Here is a 26,884-nt window from a genome sequence, read left to right as displayed (position 1 = left end):
AATAAATCACTTAATGCTGCATATCATTTTCTAAAGCTGAGGAACCTTCGACAGTACATGGATAAAGCGCTTATTTCAAATGCTTTTTTCTGAGGCACAGACATGAAAGATTTATAGGACAAAGTGTCTCAAGTGGTTGGAAGAAAATATCTCCCCTGGCATAAGTCACTTTTGTAAAGTGCCAAGCCAGTAGTATTTTCTAGAGTAGTCCACAACCTGAATTAATAACCAAGCCTTCCGAGTTCCTGCTGTAGATTCTGGACAACTTACACCCTGTGCGGGAAATGTGAAACTGAAACCCAAGTAAATATTGTGTCACTGTTGAAAAGACTGCAGGGGCCTAGGTAAGGATTCTATTTCATAGCATCAATTGATCTTTAAATCGACACCACCAGTCACTGAGTTACAATTACACACCAAAAAAATTGCCCTTTTTAGTCCTGACAAACTTTAGATGGTCAATAGCCAGAGGACAATGTCGAAGAGTGTCTGACAGTGAGTGGAAGAGTAACTTGTATGCATCATGTGATTGGCAGCTAATTCATGTCAAGTACAATAAAGTGAAATAGTAATTTTCTTTAAAAAAAACTAAAGATGCAGTTGATTCTTATCAAATGGCAAATAGAAATATGCAACATAACAAGTGCTCAAATCAGCTGATCCCTCTGCAGTTAGGAAGCTACACTGGACCACTTATATTTGAGTCTACTAACCTCCATCACCAAAGTAAAATGTGCTAGATTATCAATAGTTAGTTAGCAACAGGTGAACGCCCAAGGTAATACTGTATCCATTACTGAAAGCAGAACAATCACCTCCCAGCATCTCAGAATACTCCATTTGAAAAATTAAATGAGATCATTGGTTTCTTAATGGTTAATGGTTCAAAAAACTGTGGGGGCCTAGGCAAGGATGCTAGTTCACAGCATCAATTGATCTTTAAATCGACACCACCAGTCACTGACTTACAATTACACACATACACAAAAAAAAAATTGCCCTTTTTAGTCCTGACAAACTTGTGTTGATTGATATTGATATGAGCTGTGAATTAAGCTAAACTCATTGAATTAGAAACAGATTCAGACTAATTGCTTAAAGTTTCCCCAAATACCATCAAGTCAAATTAATGAAGAGTGGCTCAATGGTTCAATGAAAAGAGCATAGAGCATGCCAGGAGCAGCACCAGGCACAACTGAAAATGAGGTGTCAATCTGGTGAAGCTATAACACAGGACTACTTGCATGCCAAACAGCGAAAAGAGCATGCGTTAAACAGAGCAAAGTGATCCCACAACCAATGGATCAGATCTAAGCTCTGTTCTTCTACCAGTCATGAATGGTGGTGGACAATTAAACAACTAACAGGAGAAGGAGGCTCCACAAATATCCCCATCCTCAATGATGGGGAACCCAGTACATCAGTGCAAAAAACAAGGCTGAAGCATTTGCAACAATTTTCAGCCAGAAGTGCCGAGTGGATGATCCATCTTGGTCTCCTCCTGAGGTCCCCAGCATTACAGATGCCAGTCTTCAACCAATTATATTCAGTCCACATGATATCGAGAAATGGCTGAAGGCACTGGACACTGCAAATGCTATGGGTCCTGACAGTATTCCAGCAACAGTATTGAAGACTTGTGCTTCAGAACTTGCTGCACCCTTAGCCAAGCTGTTCCAGTACAGCTACAAAACTGGTATCTACCCAGCAAAGTGGAAAATTGCCCAGGTATGTCCAGTCCACAAAAAGCAGGATAAATCCAACCCGACCAATTACTGCCCTATCAATCTACTCTTGATCATCAGCAAAGTTATGGAAGGGGTTATTGACAGTGCTATCAACCAGCACTTACTCAGCAATAACTTGTTCACTCGTGCTTAGTATGAGAATGCCACTCAGCTCCTGACCTCATTACAGCCTTAGTCCAAACATGGACAAAAGAGCTGAACTCAAGAGGTGAGGTGAGAGTGGCTGCCTTTGATATCAAGGCAGCATTTGACTGTGTGGCATTAAGGAGCCCTAGCAAAACTGGAGTCAATGGGAATCAGGGGAAAACTCTTCACTGGTTAGAGTGATACCAGGCACAAAGGAAAATAGCTGTGGTTATTGGAGGTCAGTCACCTCTGTCCCAGGACATCCTTGCAGGAGTTCTTCAGGGTAGTGTCCGAGGCCCAACCATCTTCAGATGCTTCATCAATGACCTTCCCTCCATCATTAGGTCAGAAGTGGGGATGTTCGCTGATAAATGCACAATGTTCAGCACCATTCGTGACTCCTCAGATATTGAAGCAGCCCGTGCCCATATGCAGCCAGACCAGGGCAACATTCAGGCTAGGGCTGATAAGTGGCAAGTAACATTCACACCATACAAATGGCAAGCAATGACCATCTCCCCTTGACATTCAATTACATTACCATCACTGAATCCCCCACTAGCAACATCCTGGGGGTTACCATTGACCAGAAACTGAACTGGACTAGCCATATAAATACTGTGGCTACCAGAGCAGGTCAGAAGCTGCGAATTCTACAGAAAGTAACTTACCTCCTGACTTCCAAAGCCTGTCCGCCATCTACTTCATGCTGAACTTGTATAGAACACTAGTTAGACCTCAGCAGGATGCCACACCGTAGGAAGGATGTGAACACATTGGCGAGAGTGCAGAAGAAGTTTACAAAAATGGCTCCAGGGATGAGAAACTTCAGTTATGAAGATAGATTGGAGAAATTGCAGCTGTTTGCCTCGGAGAGAAGGCAGCTAAGAGGAGATTTGATAGAGATGGACAGAATATATAGGGAGAAACTGTTCCCACTCATAAAAGGATCAAGGTGAGAGGGCACAGATTTAAAGTGATTTGCAAAAGAAGCAAATGCGATGTGAGAATTTTTTTTCCCACACAGCGAGTGGTTTGAGTCTGGAATGCACTGCCTGGGAGTGTGGTGAAGGCAGGTTTAATTGAGGCATTCGAGAGGGCATTAGATGATTATTTAAATAGAAATAATATGCAAGGTTACGAGGAAAAGGCAGGAGATTGGCACTGAGGCATAATGTTCATTCGGAGAGCCAATGCAAACATAATGGGCCTCTTTCTGCACTGTAACAATTCTGTGATTCTGTAAGGCACAAGTCAGGAGTGTGATGGAATACTTTCCACTTACCTGGATGAGTGCAGCTCCAATAACATTCAAGATTGACACCATCCAGAACAAAGCAGCCCGCTTGATTGGCACCCCATCCACCACCTTCAATATGCACTCCCTCCGCCACTGACACACACTGGCAGCAATCTGTACCATCTACACGATGCACTGCAGCTACTCATCAAGGCTCCTTCAACAGTACGTTCCAAACTTGCAATCTCTACCACCTGGAGGACAAGGGAAGCAGATGCATGGGAACACCACCACCTGCAAGGCCCCTCCAAACCACACACCATCCTGACTCGGAACCCTATCACTGTCACTGTCACTGGGTCAAAATCCTGGAGCTCCCTTCCTAACAGCACTGTGGGTGTACCTACACCACACGGACTGCAGCAGTTCAAAAAGGCAGCTCACCACCACCTTCTTGAAGTCAATTAGGGATGGGCAATAAATTCTGGCCTAGCCAGCGAAGCCCACATCCCGTGAAAGAATGATTTAAAAAAGAATCTTTTAGTAATTCAGATTTAACTATTTCTATGCTGGCAGCGTATGTAATGAATGAACTTTCTATTAAACTGAAATAATGCCCATTTCCTCATCTCTCACTAAAATCTCAAAAAACAGATCCCTTCGTTCAACCAGGCTTGATGTCCTACCTTCCCAAGATGATAGTTCTAATTTAAAATGGCACATCTTATGCTTAACAGGAATGTACTCCCAAATAAAGGAACCATGGTGGGATGGAAGGGGCGGCGGAAGAGAGATATCTCTACACTGTGTGAGATGTGGAAGCTATCCCCTGTTTCTAAGTATCTATCATCAGTGACTGTATTTCAAATTACTCTGTAAAATAATGAATCTGATCCCACTGTTTTTTTAATCCTAAAATCAAATCCAATTACCTGCATCTAAATTGACACAAAGGTATATCCTGTGAATGAAACAGGGAAGAGGTGGCTTTGTGCTTTAGCATGTTAGACATCTTCAGTTGCAGAACTATTCCATAAAGGTTTTGTAATATTGTGAGCGCCTTGCTGGCATTCCCTGATTCCCCGAGCATATGGGTTTCATGCAGCCAGCTACTGTACAGGACAAATGTCAAATTGGCTGAACTCACTCAGACTGACTGCTACAAGAATCGCTGGCCTGAGCAAGAGATGTGTTTTTTTCCACAGTGCTTGTCAGTTCGTACCTTTTTTTCACTTCATGAAAAATTCCACAGTCAGAAAAGTTAAGGTGCAAATATAACCTTTGAGCGACTGCATGTATGTAATTCTTCTTGTGCTGTGGCCGGTGCTGTGAATCCACATTGCAAATGTGAAGACAGACTCTGAGCAAAGCCGGCTTTCACAACATTGCAGACAAGTCTGCAATAGGAGAAAAGCTTTCGGCTCAGCTACAGTACGTTGGTGCTGCAGCACCTGATGAGGAACTTTAACAATGTGTTATTTTTGGTGGTGGTTAGTTTTACATTAAAGGTAAAACAATTTGTTGGAACTGGCAAGTGTGCAATAATGCACAATGTTGCCAACCAACTGATCATATCAATGAACAAGTCTTAAATCTACTCGTGTCTCATGAGATTAGCTAATTATATGCATTTAAAAGTACAACAGGAAATTCCTTGACAGGCAGCAGCAGTTCAAGTTGTTGCTTAATATGGTGAATGCGAATGAGGTTATGCTCTTCCAGCTCATGGTGTGAAGTGAAACACATACTGTGACATGGGCCGCCTCTGCTTGAGTTCCCACAAGTGGACAGTCAATTGTCTTTTAAATAAAAAATTGCAAAGTTGGTGCTAAGCAACCTCGGAACACAGTGGTCAAATAAGACAGTTTAATTTCCTGTTTCCACTGCAGACTACTTCCCTTTCTGTCATCTAGAGACTATTGTGATTTGTCAATTATTACTCATTAATTTTTTTTCCAGTAAACAGACAAAAATTAAGGTGTGGTTCAGGCCAGAAGCAGTGCAATTCAGTGTTTCCCCTGCGTTGCCCCAATAACGTTAAATTTTGACATATCCCCCATGTGAGAATTAGTAGCTAATGCCATCTGTGGCAATTCTCTGGGGTGTGACAGGCATCTTAAACTCTCTATTTGCCCTCAATACTGAAACAACTTCAGTGTGTCATTTCCATTTGTTAGATTCTTTGTCACTCCAAGTAAGACTCTAAAATTATTGCCCAGCTTTAGCTGCATTCAAACCCAGAAACTCTGTGTAAAAAGGCAGTGTTCTAGCACATTCTTCAATATTAAATATTCTCAAATATAATTTCCACTGCTATCATAATATTAAACTTGTTACTTCTTTGAAGGGAAGTGAACGGGTACATGAATAGGTTTACCACACAATAAATATATCTTTCTAAACAACTATATACTTTCATGGTTTGCAAGCATTTTGTGAAGACAAGAGTTCCCTCATCACACACATACATGAGATAAATATTGTCCATCAGCCTTTAATATCTGAGTATTGCCTTATTAAATAAATAATCAGACTTTTGGGAAGCAAAGAGCTAAGAATAGGTTGTCACCCAATAGCTTGATGTGCATTCCAAGTCTTGTACCAATAACGTACCTTCCCCATGACTAAGTAATGTGCAATATTGCGTTCTTGTAAAATAAACCACATAAAACTGAAGATTTGTCATAGTGAATGTCATGCTCAAAGTATTACACTATATTCTGGGGTTGGGAGAAAAAGAAACAGGAACAAGGCACTGACTAATGTCTGTTGTAAAATAAAAGATGAATGAAGTATGCAGTAAATCATAGTCGAAGCACTAGAGATGTGAGCAAAAGGCCCAGCAATGTGGTGTATACGTTTAAATAATGATCAGACCAGACAGACATGTTAATATTACAGTAGAAAATGCTTTGTCTCATGAAGCCGATCATGTGAACAATAAGTAGCTACAAAATGATTTTTAAAATAATGAAAAATTCCTGAGGTTCATGAATAAATCGATCAATGTGATGGAGGATTCTCCAAGTTAACTAGCTGTGCTTTACCCAAAAATATTAAAAGTGGTTGCATGATGCAGCAGGAAGGTCCCTGATAACTCCCTCAATTAAAGTCTGACTTCCAGCGCAAGGAGGAGGAAATAGAATTCTGATTCTTGGGCCCTTGGAAGAAGAACGGTCATACTGTAATGTGCATGTTGTTTGAGGGCAGTCACACAGATCTAGCTCAGCCTCTTGATGCAGCACAGTCGGGCTATGCTGGAAAGATGCCACTACAGCTGTTGTGGAATATTGATGTCCTGCTCTGGATACTATCCTGTGTAAGATGCTGAATCCACAAAATGTCTCATGCTATGTCTCGCACAGTTTCAAAAGAATTGCTACGAGTGATAAAACTCCGCCCTATTCTGGTGGGAGCTGGCAGGGAATGGAGGAGGCCTTTACGAACTCTTGGTAATAAGAAAATTGGCTAAAAAAGCTCAGAATGATTGTTCCCTGGGTATTTTGTAGCTGAATACTGCTCAATGAATCAACGAGTTAAATCTTTGGGAAGAAAAATGCAAGATACACTAAATGAGACCAGTGTGATTGATTTCACAGCTCTCTCGGTATGACTGTGAATGGGACTATGGGGCTGCTGGCTTCCAGCTCTAATGCAGTAAGAAAATATTCCACAGCTTCTTCATTTTTCCCTTGGCTTTGCACCACCTCCCCCAAACTGTTCCAGGCCTCGTGGGATGTCTGCTCAGCCTGAACAGCATCTCTCAGAAACTTCTCTGCCAAGCTACTCCGGCCCATTTTGTGCAGCGTCCTTCCCTGTAACAGAATAAAACACAAAGATCAGTGCACCGTGCGGAGAATTAACACAATTTATGATGCAAAGAACAAGGACACGAAAAGCATGAATTTAGAAAAGAAAGTACTTGCAGTTATAGAACATCCTTCATGTCCTCAGGACATTTCAAATCACTTCGCCGCTAATAAATTACATTTGAAGCGCTGTGATATGTAGGCAAATGGAGCAGCTAATTTGTTCACACAGGGTCCCACAAAGGGCAAGAAGATAAATCACTGTAATAACATGAAAGCAAAATGCTGCAGATTCTGGAGATCTGAAATAAAAACAGAACGTGTTGGAAATACTCAGCAGGTCTGGCAGCATCGGTGGAGAGAGAAACAGTTAACGTTTCGAGTTGCGAAAAAGAGTCATTATCCGACTGAAAATGCTAATCCCGTTTCTCTCTCCACAGATGCTGCCAGATGTGCTGAGTATTTCCAGCATTTTCTGAAGATAATTGACCAGTTGATCTGTATTTGGTGGACTGGCTGACGGAGTAATGTCGGCCATAACAGCAGTAGAACTCCATGGTCTTCGTTGAAAAAGTGCGATAGGATCTTTCACAATTAACTAAACAAGCAGGCAGGTAGGGAGTACTGCAGAGCAAACAGGAGCAGAAAACCTGGCTTCCTAGCCTATTTACAGTCAGTTCAACTCAAAACCAAGGGCAAAATTTTTCCCCCTTTTGGGGGGAAGTTGAAGAGCAGGCTCGCGGAAGTGTGCCTCCGATCAGCACCCCTGATTGGGGGCGCGCCGCCATTTTACATGGGCGGGCCAATTAAGGCATTTTGTGGATTCAGCATCTTACACAGGATAGTATCCATGCTGATTTCAAAGTTTATTGCCATTTCTTCATCATCAAAATCCTGGAATTCCCTATAACGGCATTGCAGGGGTACCTTCACCACGGCATGCTCAAAGGCAACTAGGGATGGGCAATACTGGTCTTGCCAGCAACACACACACAAAAAAAATCAAGAACTCTAACAATTAAAACTCTCTCATTCTAAGAAGTCGCAGAGGCTTCTGGGTGATGGACTCAATCCAACATTCTTAGTTTCAAAACAGCAGCCTACAGTGGTATGCGTGCATTTCCAAAATACAACGTGAATGAGTCACTCTATTTGGACATGCATAACCTGAGCTTATAGAGCAGTAATTCACTCATGTAATTTCAAATCTTCCACCTTCAACCTTTCAAAGTTGAAGCATACGGGTTAGGCATTAATCTCTCCCTTTCTAAATGAGTTTTTGTTAATATTCCCATTTACCCTTCCTTTCTACTGGGGCTGGGAAATTTCATCAACTAATGCTATGGAATTTGTTGACTCCACATTTGATCAAGCCGTGAGCTAGTTGGTGATTTACCATGTTGCATATAACACCTGTGTGCTTAACTCCATTTCTAGTCATTTACTGTTTATTTACTTTGGTGCAATTTCTGATTTTTTTAGTATCTATTACAATCTTCTCTATCCTGCTGACCAGCTCCTCAATGGAAAATAGGAACAGAGTCTGCATTCAGCCCCTCGAGCTGTTCTGCATTTAGTTCAATCATGGGAATAGTGGCATTGTGGTTGTGTTACTGGACTGGTCATCTAGAAGCCTAGGCTAAAGATAAGGGGCAGGATTTCAATTCCAGGGTCAAGTTCGCAGTGTCAAGTTCATTTCCAGGTCCTGACCCCGCACCGCATTAGCGACACACTGTGTTGCTATTTTGACTGAAAATCAACTTAGTTGGCCCAGAGATGCATTCGCTGTCCAAGCAGTGGCAGGAGGCGCAGGAAGGGGGTGGGACACAGGAAACAAGCCCGATTTAAAAGGCAAGCAGCAGCCATTGCTGCAATTGGCATTCACCTCGTTGATGGAAGGAGGGGCTGCGCAGAGTATAGCAGTTAGGGAGGGCTCCTGTTCCAGGGCAGCCTCTTGTTTTTCTGACACCTCAGTGGAGGGGCGACATTTACAGAGAAACATCCTTTTCCCTGCCAGTGGCACGAGAAGACCTGCAAGGCTGACCAAGACGGCATGACTGCAGGTTGCTCATAAGGTCAGCAGCAGAGAAGTGGTGAGGAGGAACTGGGTGCATTGCTGGATACATTTCAATGATCTTCTGAGGTCTGGAAAGGTAAGTCCAAAGATAGACCCAGATGGCATGCCTTCTGGTCAGCAGTCACCTGAGTGCAAAAGAGAGTAGCATCCTGAGGGTGCATGGCGTTCTCCCCACTATGGGAGAGATGTGTGCACAGCAGCCTTGATAACCCATAAGCATAGTTCATAACCTGAGTACTAACAGACATGAGGGCTATGGTAAAGATTGCAACATCTTCTGCAAATGAAAAACTGGGAGTGGTGAGGGGCAGGGGCACTTTCCTAATGGAATCTTTCTTCACTTTGCAGGCCAACAGGAGAGCAGTGTCAAGGAGAGTGAGAAGACATGTCTGGACGGTGGGGTTCCCCAGCTCACGCTGCTGCCGCATTTTGAGAAACTAGCCCTTGATCCTGCCAAAGTGTCAAGCCACAGGGATGCTGGAGACATAGAAATGGGAGTCTGTCATAGCCAGGGTGGAAGAAATTTTAACATCTCCAGGCTCAGGGAATTCATAGAAATAATCCTTGGGCAACAATTTGTCAATGCCTTAGTTGTCATCTCATTATTTTAAGCAGCAGAAACATCTGTTGATTCTGCCGATTTCTCATGACCACCTTTTCTTATATCTCCACAGGGCCAGCTACAGAGGGGGAGGAGTTGACAACCTGGCAACATGTTCTGGAGGAGCAGGAAGGCACGTCATATCCTGCACAGTCATACCTTTCTTGCGCACTTTCCACCAGCGCAGATACTCGCACCTCGGTGGGTCTTCACATGGTATTACAGAGGATGGCACAAGGTGAAGTGCACATCACATCAGAACTGGAGGATTCAGGGGAGGCAGAGTCAGCTTTGGCCAGTTGCTCTCTGAGGATGGAGGACAGGCACAGTCTTGCTTCAGCAGGGTTGAGATACAGAGCCTCGGGTGTCGAGAAACAGGTGATTCTACCTGATGAAACACTGTGAGATGTGTGCCCATGTCAAACATACCTGAGGCTCTGTGGAATTTTGGAATGAGAACGGAGTCCATTCATCTTATGTACTCCACAATGACTCAATACTTTGATGCGTGAGCTCCTCCATTGAAAAAGTGGCCAACCTCATGGAAAACTATAGGAGGCATCATTCAGAGTGGATGCAGGAACAATGCCCTGGCATGCAGAGGGTGTGTGCTGCCTTATGTAGCATTGACTGGTCTGTGGCACAAAGGAGGAGTGGGTGGCATCTTTTGTTCGCTCTAACAACCTTGATTGCTATGAAAGGGCAGTGGAGGCATCAGATGGTGATTGTGGGGGAGGGGCATCCCTTACGGGGCCCCATTATTATCATCCACCTTCATGGCCCCTGTGGCAAAGGAAGCGCCTGTAGAATTGCGCCCTGTGTTAAAGGCTGCCCCTGCAGTGATGCCGATGCAGCAGCTTTGGACATGCCCCCCTAGCAGCTCCATGGCGCAGCAGACAGCCAAGGGAATCTCAGTCCCAGACAGGCACTCAAAAGCAGTCTGCCTCCACTTCCATCTTCAGCTCGCGGGGAGCAACTTGTAGGAAGTGGCCTTGGAGACCACCGCATCAGTAATATCACTTTGTGGGTCACTTGGGTGTTGTAAATGATATCAAACTGTAACGCGTTAAAGCACTGGGTGTGGTGTTGCTCCAGCGCAGACTTTTGCGTTTCCATTTCATCATGACGAAAGACAGGAGAATGAAAAATAAGGGTTGGCAAAGCAAAAGAGTGTTCTGGGAAGGAGTGTGTTAGGTGCAGATTCTGGAGCCTTGCATTGTTTGTGCCATTGGAAGGTTGTTGACTTTTGCTACAAACTGATGGTTCCTTTCAGTCAGATGAAGGAAACTCACCTCTCCAAATGTCCTGCAGACTTAGTCTCTTACAGGTCCAACATCTCTCCATCAAGGTCCACATCTCTCTGCAGGGCCACGTATTGAAAGACTCAACAGACCACCACAATGCGTGAGACCCCTGAGGGAGTGTACAGGTGGATTCCACCCAACCAGTCAAGGTATCTGAGCCTCCACCGGGAAGCTGATGGCCTGCTCAATGATGACCCTTGTGCTCAGATGGCATCAGTTAGTATCTCTCAGCCTCTGTGGCAGAATGGCAAACCAGAGTCATCAGCCATCTCTACAAGGGATAACCTTGTCCGCTAACAGCCATCCACAGATCTCAGATGGCTTCATGAAGAGTGGCAGCACCTGTGATTGCTGGAGGATGAAAGCATCGGGATTGCTTCCAGGACAGTGTCTACATCTGAATAAAGCTTTGCTATAATCGCATAACAACTGAATGTTTAAGGATTGGAATCTTTCCTATTGAGGAATCTCCATGGCTGATCAGTCAATGCCTCAATGGTCACATGGATGCAACTGATGATCGCCTGCACCTGAGGGCATCCAGCGAGGGAGGGAAATCCTACTTGAACTTGAGTGCTACAATCTACTGTGAATTTAATGTAATTGTTTGCCATCTCAAACAAAGCACCTCTGTGATACAATGGTTTGCTGCTGTCATAAGATGCCACCAATGTTCGCCGCCCTTTTTTGGATGGAACAGCTTTCAAAAAGTGCAAGGTCTCTATGACTTTTACAGCCACAGGAAGGCCATGGCAGCAGTTCCTGTGAACTCTCCAATGCTCCTCAATGGGAGTGCACAAGGTTGCAACCAGCTGCCTGGACAGGTACAGAGTTCTGCAGCATTGATGCTCCAACATGTCCAGGTAGCTTCTCTTTTAGTGGTAGACCCCATGCTGAGGGTGTTGCCTAAGTTGACTTCCCGCCCCCCTTCGCCCCACCCCACCCCCTGCCCGGGCTCTGCCTCTGTTCTACAGATGCTGCACATCATCACTAGTCAATCCAATTTCAGAGTAGCTGAATCCCATTTCCTGTTATGTCCTTCCTTCCTTCTTTTCTATTTTATTTGTGGCGTTTTCCTGAACCTCTCTCTCGTGAACCCGTGAGGCCTGTATGCAAAAGAATCCGTCTGTCTCCCAAAATTCCCTTCTCAAGAATGAAGAGATATTACGGATAATTCTTTTGATGCTGCACAACTGGCATCCTGTGAATGAGGATTTCTCTGAGATTTCCCTCTTCAATGGTGACTTTCTGACTCACGTCCTACCTGTCGTGGTTGAGACTGTGTTGACACGGTTAATAGCCTTAATTAGCTATTTATCCATTGCCTTTTCCTGGTCTCCTTTTGAGCCTTTTAAATGCATTTTGGTTTTGCGTCAGGAGACTGGCACATCGACCTGAGTGAAAGGTTGATGTGACTGCCCATCTTGCCCTTGCATTAAAATAAAAATCCTGCACCAGAGACTTGAGTTCATATTCCACCAGGGCAGCAGGGAACTTAAGTTCAATTGGTTAAATAAATCTGGAATGAAAAAGCTATTATCAGTAATGGTGACCATGAAGCTACTGAATTATTATAAAAACCCATCTATTTCACTAATGTACTATGGGGAAGGAAATTTACCACCCTTACCCTGTCTGGCCTCCATGTGACTCCAAACCCACAGCAATGTGGCTAACACCTAATTTCTCCCTGAAATGGCCTATCAAGACACACATTTGTATCAAACCACTACAAAGTAATGTAAGAAAAATACAATGAGCATCAACCTAGATATTGGAAATGACAACAGCACAATCTGCCCAGTCAACTCTGCAAAATCCTCCTCACTAACATCATCAGAATTGTGGAAAAATTGGGAGAGCTGTCCCACAGACTAAGCAAGCAACAGCCTGACATAATCATTTTCACCAAATCAGACCTTACAGCCAATGTCCCAGACTCATCTATCACCATCCCTGGATATGTCCTGTTTCATCGGTAGGACGGACCCACCAGAGGTGGGGCACAACAGTGTACAGTTGGGAGAGAGTAAGCAGAAGAAACAGGAGTAGTAGATCATACGGCTCATCGAGCCTGCTCCACCACTCAACTCGATCATGGCTGATCTTGAGCTTCAATTTCACTCTCCTGCCTGCTCCCCATATCCCTTGATTCCCTGAGAACCAAAAGTCTGTCTAATTCCAGCCTTAAATATATTCAACGATGGAGCATCTGCACCCCTCTGGAGTAGAGAATTCCAAAGATTTACAACCCTTTGAGTGAAGCAATTTCTCATTATCTCAATTCTAAATGATGGTCCCTTATTTTGGTGTGCCCCCATGTTTTAGATTCCCTGACCGGTGAAAACAATCTCTCAGTGGCACTGAGAATTCTCAACACAGACTTCAGACTCCATGAAGTCTCATGGCATCAGGTCAAGCATATGGAAGGAAACCTCCTGCGCTGATTGCCACCTACTGCCCTCCCTCAGCTGATGAATCAGTACACCTCCATGTTGAACACCAATTGGAAGAGGGTAGCAAGGATGCAGAATTTTCTCTGGGTGGGGCACTTTAATGACCATTACCAAGAGTGGCTCAGTAGCACAACTACTAGCCAAGCTGGCCAAGTCCTGTAAGACATGTCTACCAGATTGAGCCTGCAGCAGGTGGTGAGAACTAACAAGAGAGAAAACCTACTTGACCTCGTCCTCACCAATTTACCTGCCACAGATGCATTTATCCATGACCATCGCACAGTCCTTGTTTAGACAAAGTCCTGCCTTCACACCGAGGATATCCATCATCATGTTGCATATTACTACCACCGTGCGAAATAGAATGAATTCAGAATAGACCTAGGAGCTCAAAACTGAGCATTGATGATGCACTTTGGGCCATCAGTAGCAACAGAATTGTCTGGATGAGTGAAAATCTAATACAAGAAGCTTGAAACCATCAAAGACAAACCAGCCCGCTTGAATGATGCCCTGTCCACTGCTTAAACATTCACTCCCTTTACCACTGGCGCACCATGGCCACAACATGTGTGCCATCTGCAAGATTACCAAGGCTTCTTCGACAGCACCTTCCAAACCCAAACCCTACTGTCCAGAAGAACAAGAGCAGCAGGCGCATGGGACCATCACCACCTTCAAGTCACGTATCATCCTGACTTGGAAATATACTACTCCTGGGTCAAAATTCTGGAACCTACACAATACAGACAGCAGCAATTCAAGGTGACGGCTCATCACCCAAGGATAATTATGGATGGGCAATAAATACTCGCCTTGCCAGTGACACCCGCATCTTGAAGAAATGAAAGGCATCTCAACTCTATAAGCTTTTTATCACCCTACCAACAAAAATCTGTCAGTCTCAGTCTTGAAATTTCAGTTGATCTAACATTCACAGTCTTTTTGTGGAGCAAGTTCTAGGTTTGTGTGAAGAATACTTTCTAATTTTACCCTTAAATGGCCTAGCTCTAATTTAAGAATAAGACCTCTTGTTCTGGATTCTACCCCACCAGAGAAAATAGCATCCATCCTATCAAAAACCTTTATCATTGTAAATATCTTAATTAAATCACCTCTCAATCTCCTAAACATAAAGGAATACAAGTCAAGTTTATGCAACTTGTTCTTGTAATTTAACCTTTTAAGGTGATTTGTGCTATACACCCTCCAAGGCCAATATATCTGCCCTGAGGTTTGGCACCTAGAACTGAATGCAATACTCCAGGCAGAGTCTGACGAAGGCTCTGTCTGTACAATTTACGCATCACATTTACACCACTAGTCCAACCTCCTTGAAATAATGGCCAACATTCTATTTGCCTATTTGATTATTTTTGCACTTGTACTCTAGCTTTTAATGCTTTGTGCACTGGGCCATACATCAGTGAATTCCTTTGCTCCTCCACATTTTCTAGTTTCTTACCATGAAGAAAATATTTTGATTTTGTCTTTCTCATATCCAAAGTGGAAGACCTCAGACTTCCCCACTTCAAATTCTATTGGTCATAGTTTTGTCCACTAACTTCATGGCCTGAAATTTTCAGCTCCGTGGGCAGGCACGATCGGCGGGTGTGGGAGCAGTTGGGAAACGGACCGCTGACCACAATTGGCCCCTGACCACAATTTCACGCTGGCTGGCCAATTAACAGCCAGCCAACTTGAAGTGTGCGCTGATACGATCAGCGCTGCTAGGATTGGGGGGGGGGGGGGGGGAGGGAGAGCACTGAAGGCAGTGGGGGAGCGTGGAATGAAAGCTCCTTGAAGGCAGAGAGCTGCCTCAGGGAGCTGAAGAATTTAAATGCAATAAAAAAATTTTTTTAAAAAACAGGAAAAAATGCCCAAGCATCAGAATCAGTCACTGGAACATGTGGATGATGAAAATTCCGTGCAAACATTTTTATTTTTTAAAATTAATATGAGAAAGCTCATCCGCCCTTGGATGAGGTTTCCGGAAAAATGCAAAGGCCGCTTGGCCGATTCGCCCGCCCGCCGTCCGTAACGTTGAACGGACAGCAAAAAATCCCAGTTAATTGCGCCGTTAACAGGCTTGATAGCCCTCTTAATTGTCAGTGGGCGCTTCCGAGTTTAGCGTGTGCCCGCTGACCGAAATATCATGCGAGTGTGTGATGACGCCGGGATGTTCGCCTGATGTCATCGTGTGCTATTTTACGCTCGGGTGTGTCTGGCGTGCATTCGCACGCCAAGCAAAAAATTCTGCCCCATCTTTCTACGCCCCTTTGTGATTTCTGTCTCCCATCCGCACAACTTAGGGCAGAATCTTCGCCCCGCACGCCTTTGCGTAAAATGATGCGCGGCGACATAGGGCGTGCGTCCCGACGTCACTGCGCGTCATTCGGATCTTTAGTTTGGTGGGCGCGCACTGGAGTCGGCTGCGCACCTGTTGAACTGTCAAAGGCCTGTTAAGGGCATTAATAAACTAATTAAAGTAATTGTCAGGGCTGCCTGTCCAACCTTAAGGCTGGCGGGCAGGTGAAGAGCCCAGGCGGCCTTCGCATTTTTCATGAAACCTCATCCACGGGTGGGACGAGGTTTCATGACGGATTTATTAACGGAATAAACATTTTTGTCAAAATTCATAAACATGTCCCAGCTCATGTGACACTGTCACATGAAGGGACACGTCTGAATAATTTTCTTTTTTTCAATGTTTCATTATGAAATTAATCTCCCCTGCGAAAGAGTGCAGGCCCCGACTCTCCCTCCCTCCCTGCCCACACAGGTAGCGCTGAGTGGTACCGGGTGCACGTCTCGCTGGGCGGACCTTAATTGGTCTGCCCAGGTTAAATGGTGATGTGCAGCTGATCGCGGGCAGCGATCGGCTCCACGCCCGCTCCCAACCGGCCCGCCCAACGGGGAGAAAATTCTCCCCTTACTGTGGCTCCAAACTTAGTGCCATGTGTAAACTTGGAAATCTCTCTAGTCCTTCATCCATTCATTAATTTTGTGAAAATATATTACTACGTTTAAGGTAGATTTTATTCAATTTTAAAATACTTTGCATTTTGGCTAAGAGTTAGTTAACTTAGATGAGTTGTCAAAAATTAAGTTAGGCAAGTTTATAATGCTCCTTTGTAAGATGATCTTCTCTTGCACTAGCCCCATGCTACCTTCAATGATTCTTGTGCAGCCAGGGCGAACACAAAGTAAATTTGCCATGTTTTCTGAGGGTGGCCTTTCAGAAGACTGATTTTTTTCCTACTGGATCTTCCCAGCAGTTAGCCTCAGAAGTCCTCTCTACATGCTTTGGGGTTTCCACCTCTGGTTGAGACATGTGTCAGGAATTGGTGGTATTAATGCGGCACTTTACCCAATCTAAAGGCAATTACAAACATTCTTTAAAATATGCACTGAGAGAGTTTTAAGCTGCCAAATTTAACACTTTTCGGTGCCAGCAACTAGTGCCAACATCAATTATGACATTAGATGCAGGGTAAAGTACTTTTAATTTGTCCTCACATTAGACTTCAGTTTTAAACCTTGGAATAGTATGTTTTACTTAGTAGCATCTTCCATTTTCCAAAAAAGTCATCTCTTGTGGCTTCTCTGCATCTTCTTGCCAATTATTGATAAAGGGGCAATTTATTGCTATGTCCCCAAACCTGCTAGGACTTGTGTTGAGACTACCCATACACATCTCATGTAGGACACCCATAACCAAACAAAAAGACAGAAGAGATATTTCATCCCATCAGTCAGGGCTGGGTTTACCCCAGGTCTCATGAGTAAGAGGATAATCCACTTCTCCATTCACACAACAAAAGGATTTACTAGAAAATTGAAGCCTTGGCTTACAATCAATGCTTTTTGGATTAAGTAGGCTCAATTGGTAGACTGAGGTGTATTGATTTGAATTTTACTTGCACAGCCTGGACAGGTTTTTTTAAAACACAGAGATAAAAACAAAAAACTGCGGATGCTGGAAATCCAAAACAAAAACAGAAACAGAAATACCTGGAAAAACTCAGCAGGTCTGGCAGCATCGGCGGAGGAGAGCACAGTTGACGTTTTGAGTCCTCATGACCCTTCAACAGAACTAAGTAAAAATAGGAAAGGGGTAAAATATAAGCTGGTTTAAGGGGGGATGGGTTGTTGGGACAAGCAGCCAGTAATAGGTGGAGATAACCAAAAGAAGTCATAGACAAAAGGACAAAGAGGTGTTGAAGGTGGTGATATTATCTAAAGGAATGTGCTAATTAAGAGTGGAAAGCAGGGCAGATAAGGTGCAGATAGCTCTAGTGGGGGTGGGGGAACACTAAGTGTTTATCTCTACCTTTTAGCACTTTTAGTATTCCCCCACCCCCACTAGGGCTATCTGTACCTTATCAGTCCTGCTTTCCACTCCTAATTAGCACATTCCTTTAGATAATAACACCACCTTCAACACCTCTTTGTCCTTTTGTCTGTGACTTCTTTTGGTTATCTCCACCTATTACTGGCTGCTTGTCCCAACAACCGCACCCCCCCACCCCCCCCTTAAACCAGCTTATATTTCACCCCTTTCCTATTTTTACTTAGTTCTGTTGAAGGGTCATGAGGACTTGAAACGTCAACTGTGCTCTCCTCCGCCGATGCTGCCAGACCTGCTGAGTTTTTCCAGGTATTTCTGTTTCTGTTTTTTTTTAAACACACCAGGGTAGAGGTTCTTCTTTGGGTGCCATCACCAAGGACATAAAATGCTCAAGACTGTACATAATAGCCTAACCTTTGTTTCGTCATAAATGCTCCAAAATGCCATGGCAACCACAGCTTAGCTTCAAGCTGCCGGTTTGATAAAAGAAAACAAGACTACAGAAACATTTTTAAGTTAAAACCTCCAGTTCAGACAATACAGGTAAAATGGAAATCATTAGATGGGCTAAATTTTTCTCCTGACTTTACCTCTTCTCCCTTGCTTACAACTATCACAATGGCATCTCAGTTTAGAGTCAGTTAAACCTCGCACCATTCAAGCACAGCCAAGTCTGAATAGGAACCAAGGCTGGAAGTTGAACTTTGGAAGCACAGGAATGCAGCATTCTGGCCAGCTAATCCCCCCACCCAAACTACAAATAACAGCACATCATACCCAATAAACAAAACATTGCCAAGGTTAGAACACTAGAAACAGAGAGGCCTTTTGAGAAACACACGATCTTATGTTAGCAACCATACTGAATTGAACAAAGCATTTTTAAAAAATATTACTTAAAGTAAATCACTGAATTTCACTGAAACAAGGGTGACTTGAGAGGCCTGTAATACTGCACAAGTTAACTAGTTCTCTACCTTACTGCTTAAATTCTAAAACACTGAACAAAAAAAGTAAGAAAATAAGCCGAACATAGGAACAGAAAATGCTGGAATTACACAGGAAGTCAATCAGGGTCCAAAAGTGAAAATAGGTTAACATTTCAGAGAATGCTTCCAAATTAACTGTAAGACACTGCAGCAGGAGTCAGTTAGGGCAATATCCCCTCCAGTTTTGTTGTGCAGATGGCTGACAATACATGGTCAATGTGAACAACAATTACTTTCATACTTATTTTTTGTATTCCCAATCAACTTTAGCGTTGTGTTTCAATTAGACTGTCTGTCTCCCAATATATAAAGAAACACATTCTAGGGAAATAACAGGAGTCCTAACATGGCTTATAACTGCAGCTTAGTCATTTAAACTTGTGTACAATGCTGCCCTCTTATTTGAAACACAATTCATCTTTATCTATTCGTCAGGGCCTTGGGACTTCAATTAAATGCAAGTTGTTGGAAACTGGTGCTTTAATTTTATCATTTTTTTCCCTCATTTTCCCACTGACAAATGTATTTTCCTTTATGTAATTTTCCTTCTGGTAAATGATTCCCAACTGTGGTTCACCTGGATAAACAATATTGCTACTGAGGGCTAGCGGATGGTTGCTCTCCCAAGAATGTCAATATTCCCATAGCTTCATACCAGAAGCTGCGAAGGATCACCAGGAATGAGCCTCTCCCTTTTGACATTACTACCCCTAATGCTGTGGTACTTGTTTATTGTTAGTCAAACACTAAATGGCTCCAAATGGGGTAGGTATTTTGTAGCAATCACACTCCAATGTATTCTCTTCTATTCTTTTTACTCATAGTCTAGAAAGTTTGAGAATAAAAGCAGGTAGTCATTACAACAGCAAATTGATTGACTATTCAGACATTACAACCCCAACATATATCTGCCTCTGTTTCCATTAGACATGACTCAGATTGAGGACGAAGTAGGGACTGAAACTATGTTTAGGCTAACAAATGTTTAGGCTATGTTAAAGCAGCAAAACTCAGAGCCTAGGTGTTACAACGTCGCTAGAACTAATAACCTTTTTAAAGAAAGAAATGGAGGCAATGCTTACCATCCCAGAGGAGATGGACAAAGTACAACATGCCCTATATGAATACTGTTTGTACTAAGGATCTGTTGTTCCTGAAGAATTGTATGAAGACCAGGGGCACTTTCTGTAGGCACACAGAGGCAAATGGCAGTAGTAACAGATTGACAAAGTGCCAGAATGTTAAAAATTGGGACTGTAAGCAATAGTGGAAAAAAGGTCAAATTTCCAGCATATAAATTTTGGAATAGGAGCAAACTCACATTAATTCCTAAATGATGATCCATGGAAAGAGAAAAAGGGGTATTTGCACCAATACAAGCTTAATGAGAGGGGCAAAGGTCCAATAGTTCTATCGTCAGAATAGATCTTGAGACAGTGCTTTGTCTGAATATCACCGATGCATCCTTACCAAATAAATTAATTATTAAAAAAAATACAAGTTGTAATTAATTGGGGAAGGTGGTGGCGTAGTGGTATTGTCACTGGACTAGTATTCCAAAGACCAAGGGTAATGCTCTGGGGACCTGGGTTCATAACCCAACACAGAAGATGGTGAAATTTGATTTCAATAAAAATCTGGAATTACAAGTCTGATGATGACCATGAAACCATTATCAATTGTTGTAAAAACCCATCTGGTTCACTAATGTCCTTTAGGGAAGGAAATCTGCTGTCTTTGCCTGGTCTGGCCTACATGTGACTCCAGACCCACAGCAATGTGGTTGACTCTTAAATGCCCTCTAAACAAGGGCAATTAGGGATGGCCCACATTCAATGAATAAAAAAAATCCCCAACACCTTGCCCCCTTCCCACACAATCATAGGACGTATAACACCTGTCCTTTTACCTCCTCTCTCCTCACCTTCCAAGGCCCCAAAAACTCTCTTCAGGTGAAGCAGCGATTTACTGGTACTTCTTTCAATTTAGTGTACTGTATTTGCTGTTCACAGTGAGGTCTCCTCTAAACTGGGAGACCAAATGCAGATTGGGTGACCACTTTGCGGAACACCTCCGCTCAGTCAGCAAGCAAGAACCTGACTATTCGGTTGCTTACTATTTCAATTCACCACCTTGCTCTCACTCACATTTCTGTCCTTGGCCTGCTGCAGCGTTCCAGTGAAGCTCAACACAAACTCAAGGAACAGCACCTCATCTTCTGATTCAGCATTTTACGGCCTTCTGAACTCAACATTGAGTTCAACAATTTCAGACCATGAACTCTTATCATCCATTTTAATTCTGTTTTTTTTTTGCCTTGAGCCAGTCTTAATGTTGTTTTTCAATCTTTTTGTTTTCAGACAGAGCTGTTCATTATTCTGCCATCCACACTTCGACTGGACAAATGCTTTGTTTCTTTACTATAATCATTACCACTCCCTTTGCCTTTTTGCTGCATGAAATCTTTGTCATTTTATCTCTCCTGTCCTCTACCTATCCAAGATTTTCCCTTTTGTCCTTCCTTTCCCCGCCCCCTTCAATGGCATAAAGCCCATCACATTTCTACTTCCTTCTGTTCTGAGGAAGTCATATTCGACTTGAAACGTTAACTATGTTTCTCTCTCCACAGATGCTGCCAGACCAGCTGAGTATTCCCAGCACTTTGTTTTTATTTCAGATCTCCAAAATCTGCAGTATTTTGCTTTTATTGAACTCTACCTCCCGGACTGTCCTATATGAGGTAATGCATGTTAATTTCATCCCAGCATGGAATCTACTAAATACATTCAATTCTTTAAGGCGGGAACTAAGCAGCTGATCTCCAAGAAAACAAAAGTCTGGAAAATTTCTCATTGGACACTGCAGGTAATAAAGTGGAACACTAGGATATCAGTTTAACTTTAACAATGTACATTATTCAACTCAGTAGCTGCAGCTGACAGGTGTTGTATTCATGGCCCAACAGCACAACAATCATCTATTTCCCATGATATTTGATAATCTGTCTTTCCTTATCCTTCATTCTCTTCATTCCTATTTCTGAACAAATATTATGCAGCTATTTATTTGTTTGCAGAGGTTATTTTGTTCATAATCCTTCTAATGATAATTCTGATTCTATGCCCTTATTACCGATTCGCCAACCAGTGGAAAAAATCTTTTTCCTCTCAAAATCCCTTGTAACTTTGAAAACCTTTATTAGCTCTCTCTTTCCCAGTGAGAAAAGTTCCAATTTTTCAAGCCACGAGGGGACAGTGGAATGTGAAAGGCCAGAAGTGTATGGAGTTTAGCCTCAGTGGGGTGATTGGGACTCAAGTATTTAGGGTTTCATTTTACTGCACTTTGTGTTTCAATCTGATTTTAATTTCTTCATTTTGTCCTTCAATACAAGGAACATTTTAAGAGCTGTTTATTCAGTGCCTTATATGCAAGCTGTCTTGAAGTGGGAATAGGTAATAAACTGGTTACAAAACAGATGCGAATTGCTGCAATTGGACAGTTTTTTAATATAACAATATAAGAAACAGGAATAGGCCATTCAGCCCCTCGAGCCTGCTCCACTGTCCAATAAGATCATGACTGATTTTCCACCTCAGTGACACATTCCCACACTATCTCCATATCCCTTGCTTCCACTTCTTTCCAAAAATCTGTCAAACTCTGAGTGAATATACTCAACAACTGAGAATCCACAGCTCTCTGCGGCACAGAATGCCTATGGTTAACAACCTTTGAGTAAAGAAATTTCTGCTCATCTCAGTCCTAAACGTCCGACCCCTTATTCTGAGGCTGTGACCATAGTTCTAGACTCCCAAGCCAGTGGAATCTACCCAATCAAGCCTCCCAAGAATTTTAAATGTTTCATTTAGATCACCTCTTATTCTTCTATATTCCAGAGAATATAGGTCCAGTGTACTCAATCTCTCCTGCCTGGACAATCCACTTGTGACTCCCAAGAAATCACCACCCCCCCATTTTTAAAAAATGATTTACCCTAATATATCACTGTTTATTTAGCATTCTGTGTCTAAAGTGCGATTGGTTGCAAATGTGCCTTTTTCTTTAAAAATTCAATTCACAACCAAACACCTCCATAGAGACAATGGACAGTCTGCCCAGGCCAGGGACATGCTGTGCACTGAAGTAGCAACTTCATCACTCCATTATGTCACTTCAACCTACACACAGTGTCTCTCCTGCTTTTTTTGTCTTAGGTAAGGTGATATATTTCTATTCATAAATTCCTGAACGGTTGTTAAATTTGCTATGTTATTATAGCATATCCTTTTTGTGATAGCAAGAGGATTATATAGCAATACTGAAATCGGAGCCAGCATTCGCCTTCTCGGGCTCCCCACCACGGACCCCCTCCCCCCCGACTCTTTAGCTGGAGTGGGGATATGGGCATGGAATCCAGCACCTCGTATAATTCATCCCTCGGTAATAAGAGTTTGGTCTCTCACTTGACTTGTTCTCCATCCCAAATGCCATGGGATCAAATGTCATGTGATGTCACAACCCAGGTATATGTCCAACCAGAGTTGGCAACCTCAGCGTGGATCCTCAGTGTGTCCCAGGGAAGCATCATAATGTGACAGAAAATGAGTGTATGGAGCAAAGGATCATTGCATTTGAGCATCAATTGGCCATACTCTGTAGCATCAGAAGGATGTGAAATTTCTAGATCATATTCTTCAGGATGTGATCACCTAAGAGGTGATAATGGATGGTTTAGGAAAGTGAGAATAGGTAACCCTCTGTTGAGGCAGCAGAGGGAGATCAGAGTGCATGGGACCCTTAAGCACTGGAACTATGCAATCGAAACAGAGCACCGAACAAGTTTGAGACAAAGAGCAAAAATCCACATGAATGGGAGATAGTCAGTGTTGTCAATGGTGCTCTATTTAACATTTTTCATTTAAGCACACCTGGGATTAAGGTCATTTCCAATATTTTGTCGATTGAGTAAACTAGAATAAAACAGCAACATTTTTGATGGTAGGGAATACTGATCCTTTTAACAACCAAGTTACCATTCACGCATAGGGTTGTACCACTTTAACACACTGTTGGTTTCCCTTTGTTATCAAAGATCAGCGTATTTTGCATGTATAAGGTCTTCTGTTGTGCCTTCTAACATGGCTATGGAGCCCAACTGCAGACCTCCATGGCTTTGCACGGTGTGGGCAAGGATGAATTGTCCGATTTTGTTGGTACTGCTCAGTGTTTCTAGCTTGCCTTTTGTCCTTAGCTGCCTGTATTTTTTGTTGTTCGAAGGAAATAATGCCATTATTTGAGATCACTCTCAGATAGTTCTTTCTCGTGCAGTTTTCTCCCAGTTTGTGCTGGACATGACACACTTTGAGGTTTGCCTTCAAGGAGTCCTCGAAATTTAATCTCGGCCTACCTTGCAGGCAGTGTCCAATTTAGTTGTGAGTACATGACTGCCTTAGGGATATTAAATGTCAGTCATACATACTGTATGTCCACTCCATCTGAGCTGGGCTCTGATGATGAGTGTTTCAATTCCAGACATTTCTGCTCTTTGAAGTACCCCAGTGTTTGGCACTTTGTCCTCCCACTTGACGCCCATGATGTTAGGAATGCATCTCATGTGGAGCCTGTCCAACTGCTTAATATGTATTAAGTAGGTAGCTCATGTCTCACAGAGATATAGGAAGGTAGGTATTACCACAGCTTTGTACACAGCAAGTTTTATTCTAAGCTTGATACCTTGTTTCTTCCAGAGTTTCTTGCATAAATGGGCAAATTGCTCTGACAATTCTTTCTGTCAATGCGGGCATTTCTAGAGATTGTGCTTTTGAGATAGGTGAGGGTATCTATCACCTACAGTGTTGCATCACTGATAGTTATAGAAAGTGGGGTACAGTCAGAATTTGATAGTGGTTGAAGGAGTATCTCTGCCTTCCTTAAGCTGATGGTTAGCCCATAGCCGTCAGCTGCCTTTGAAAAACAGTCCACAATGCTTTGAAGGCCATGCTCACAGTGTGACATGAGGACGCAGTCATCAGCAAACAGCAATTCCCTGATCATCTCTGATACCTTAGTTGAGGATTTCAGTTGTCTCAGGTTGAAGAGATTGCCATCTGTTCTGAATTGGATGTATATTCCATCAACATTTCCATTTAATGCCCCAGAAAGCATGGCAGCAAAGAATATACTGAAGAGCACAGGGACCATGACACATCCCTGCTTCACACCACTTGTTACGTCAAAGGAGTCAGTGTATTTCACCAGTCAGCGATTCTGGCCGTCATTCCATTATGAAATTGCTATCTTCAGAGATTTATAGAAAATCCTCATGTCAAACACAAACTTGAAGCTCTCTGACCTGTTTGGCCACCATGCATCTTGGATCCTTCACAGATCCTGTTGCAGGTTCCTTTTGTTTTGAGCAGCGGATGTATTTTTGTTTCCCAGTCATGCTGCATTTTTTCCTGTTACAGTTTCTTAATTTGATCCTCGTTTTCATCAAACCAGTTTCAGTGGTTTCTTTTCTGTGTCCCGAGGACATCATTGGCAGCTTCCAGAACTGTTGATCTGAAGGTTGACTGTACCACTTCAATATCATCACTTGGGTTTACATGGAGAACAGCTGTTCCTCAAGTGGAGCCTGAATTGTTTGCAACAGTCTGCAGATGTCAGATTCTACACATCTAGCTTTCTAGGGGGTCTAGTACATGTTGGTCTTTTTAGTGAGATAGTAATTTTTTTCTTGGAGTGCAGCATCCTGTGGTCTGTAGAGCACTCTGCTCCTCTCATAATCCTGGTGATCATAACACCTCTTATGTTGCCAGGTCATGACAAAGTCAATCTGATGCCAGTGTTTAGATCTTGGGTGCATTCAAAGTTTCTTCACTTTGCCTCTGTCTTAAGATAGTGTTGGTGCTTGACATATCACAGTGGGTGTGAAGACTCAGGAGAAGCATGCCATTTCTGTTACATTTCCCCACACCTCGATTCCCCAGGATACCACCCCAAGCCGAATTGTCCGCTCCAACCCTTGTCTTGAAGTACCCTGTCACAATGAACTTGTCCTCCTGTGGAGTATTTGCAATAGCTCTGTACAGGTCATTATAGAATTTGTCCTTTATATGTTTCTCACGTGTCGGTGCAGACTCGATGGGCCAAAGGGTCTCTTCTGCACTGTGTGATTCTGTGATATCCTCAGTCATTGTTGGAGTGTATGCACTGATGATTGTCGCATACTTGTTCACAAGAGTAGAGTCATGAGGTGATTGTTCATGCCCTTAGGGACAGTACCCAAAATTTTTGCAATGTCAGACTTGATAGCAAAGCTGACACCTGCCTCTTGCCCTCACTCTCCTGTCCAGAAGAATATGTGGCGATGATAGCTCAGTTAGCTGACCCTCCTCTGTTCGCTTAAAGCAGCAATGTCAATACTGTATCGCAATAGCTCCCTGCCAGCTAGAGCTGTTCTGTGTTGGTCAGGAGCTGTTATCTTTATCAAGTACATTCCACAAAGCTAAGTAGAGTTCCCATTCCTGTGGTCGACTGCAGTAGATGATCTCTAGTACCTTCTGCACCCATGCCGACGAACTTTACAGCTGTCCATTCAGCTGTGCTGCGATGCTTTCAGTACCAGTAAGGGAATACCATTTCCTCTGCTACATCTGTCAAGGAAGTTTTTTATGCACTTGAAAAAGAGTGGTTGGAGATGGGCGTTCTCCTTCACATGTGGGCACCAGACCGCATGCTACATTCACTTGGTTTGATCTTTGAGCTGGGCTGTGGTTGCTGCCATGCACAAGTGGAGCCACAGGCGAGAGCTGGATGAGTGTCGAGGACCAGGTGCAGTGACCCACCCAAGTTCTGAAGTGGATATGGCTGACTCCTGCAGACGGACTACCTCCAACACACACCTCACACCCCTTTATCTATGGTGATACTAAAGTTATGGTAGAAAGATGCAGACATTTAAATCAATATACTTATGTAACAACTTCTAACGACCATAAACATAATGGGCTGAATTTTGCCGTCGGCGAGAAGGGGTCGGGGCCTGCTTGTCGACGCGCAAAATGACGCGGGATGAGGTCGGGCGGAACCCCCAACGTCATCCCGCCCCATTTAAATCTTCAGGAAGGCGGGGGCGCAGCAAAATCAGCTGCGGGCCCGCCGACCTGTCAATGGCCAATGGA

General features: G+C 43.3%; 1 protein-coding gene across 5 annotated transcripts in view; it reads right to left on the bottom strand.

Annotated features, from left to right (window-relative positions):
- Positions 1–4,966: 4,966 nt before the first annotated feature.
- Positions 4,967–26,884, bottom strand: part of LOC144689807 (tetratricopeptide repeat protein 7A-like) — a 324,990-nt gene continuing 303,072 nt past the window's right edge. For all 5 annotated transcript variants that reach the window (XM_078557204.1, XM_078557205.1, XM_078557206.1 and 2 more), the window contains one exon: positions 4,967–6,929. In XM_078557204.1, the coding sequence (XP_078413330.1) occupies positions 6,708–6,929 (222 nt within the window). In that variant the 3' untranslated portion in view covers positions 4,967–6,707. The remainder of the gene's footprint in view (positions 6,930–26,884) is intronic.

This window comes from Cetorhinus maximus, chromosome 14 (genome assembly GCF_964194155.1).
Source record: "Cetorhinus maximus chromosome 14, sCetMax3.hap1.1, whole genome shotgun sequence".
Taxonomy (NCBI): Eukaryota; Metazoa; Chordata; class Chondrichthyes; order Lamniformes; family Cetorhinidae; genus Cetorhinus; species Cetorhinus maximus.
This window is presented reverse-complemented; position numbering and strand designations above follow the sequence as displayed.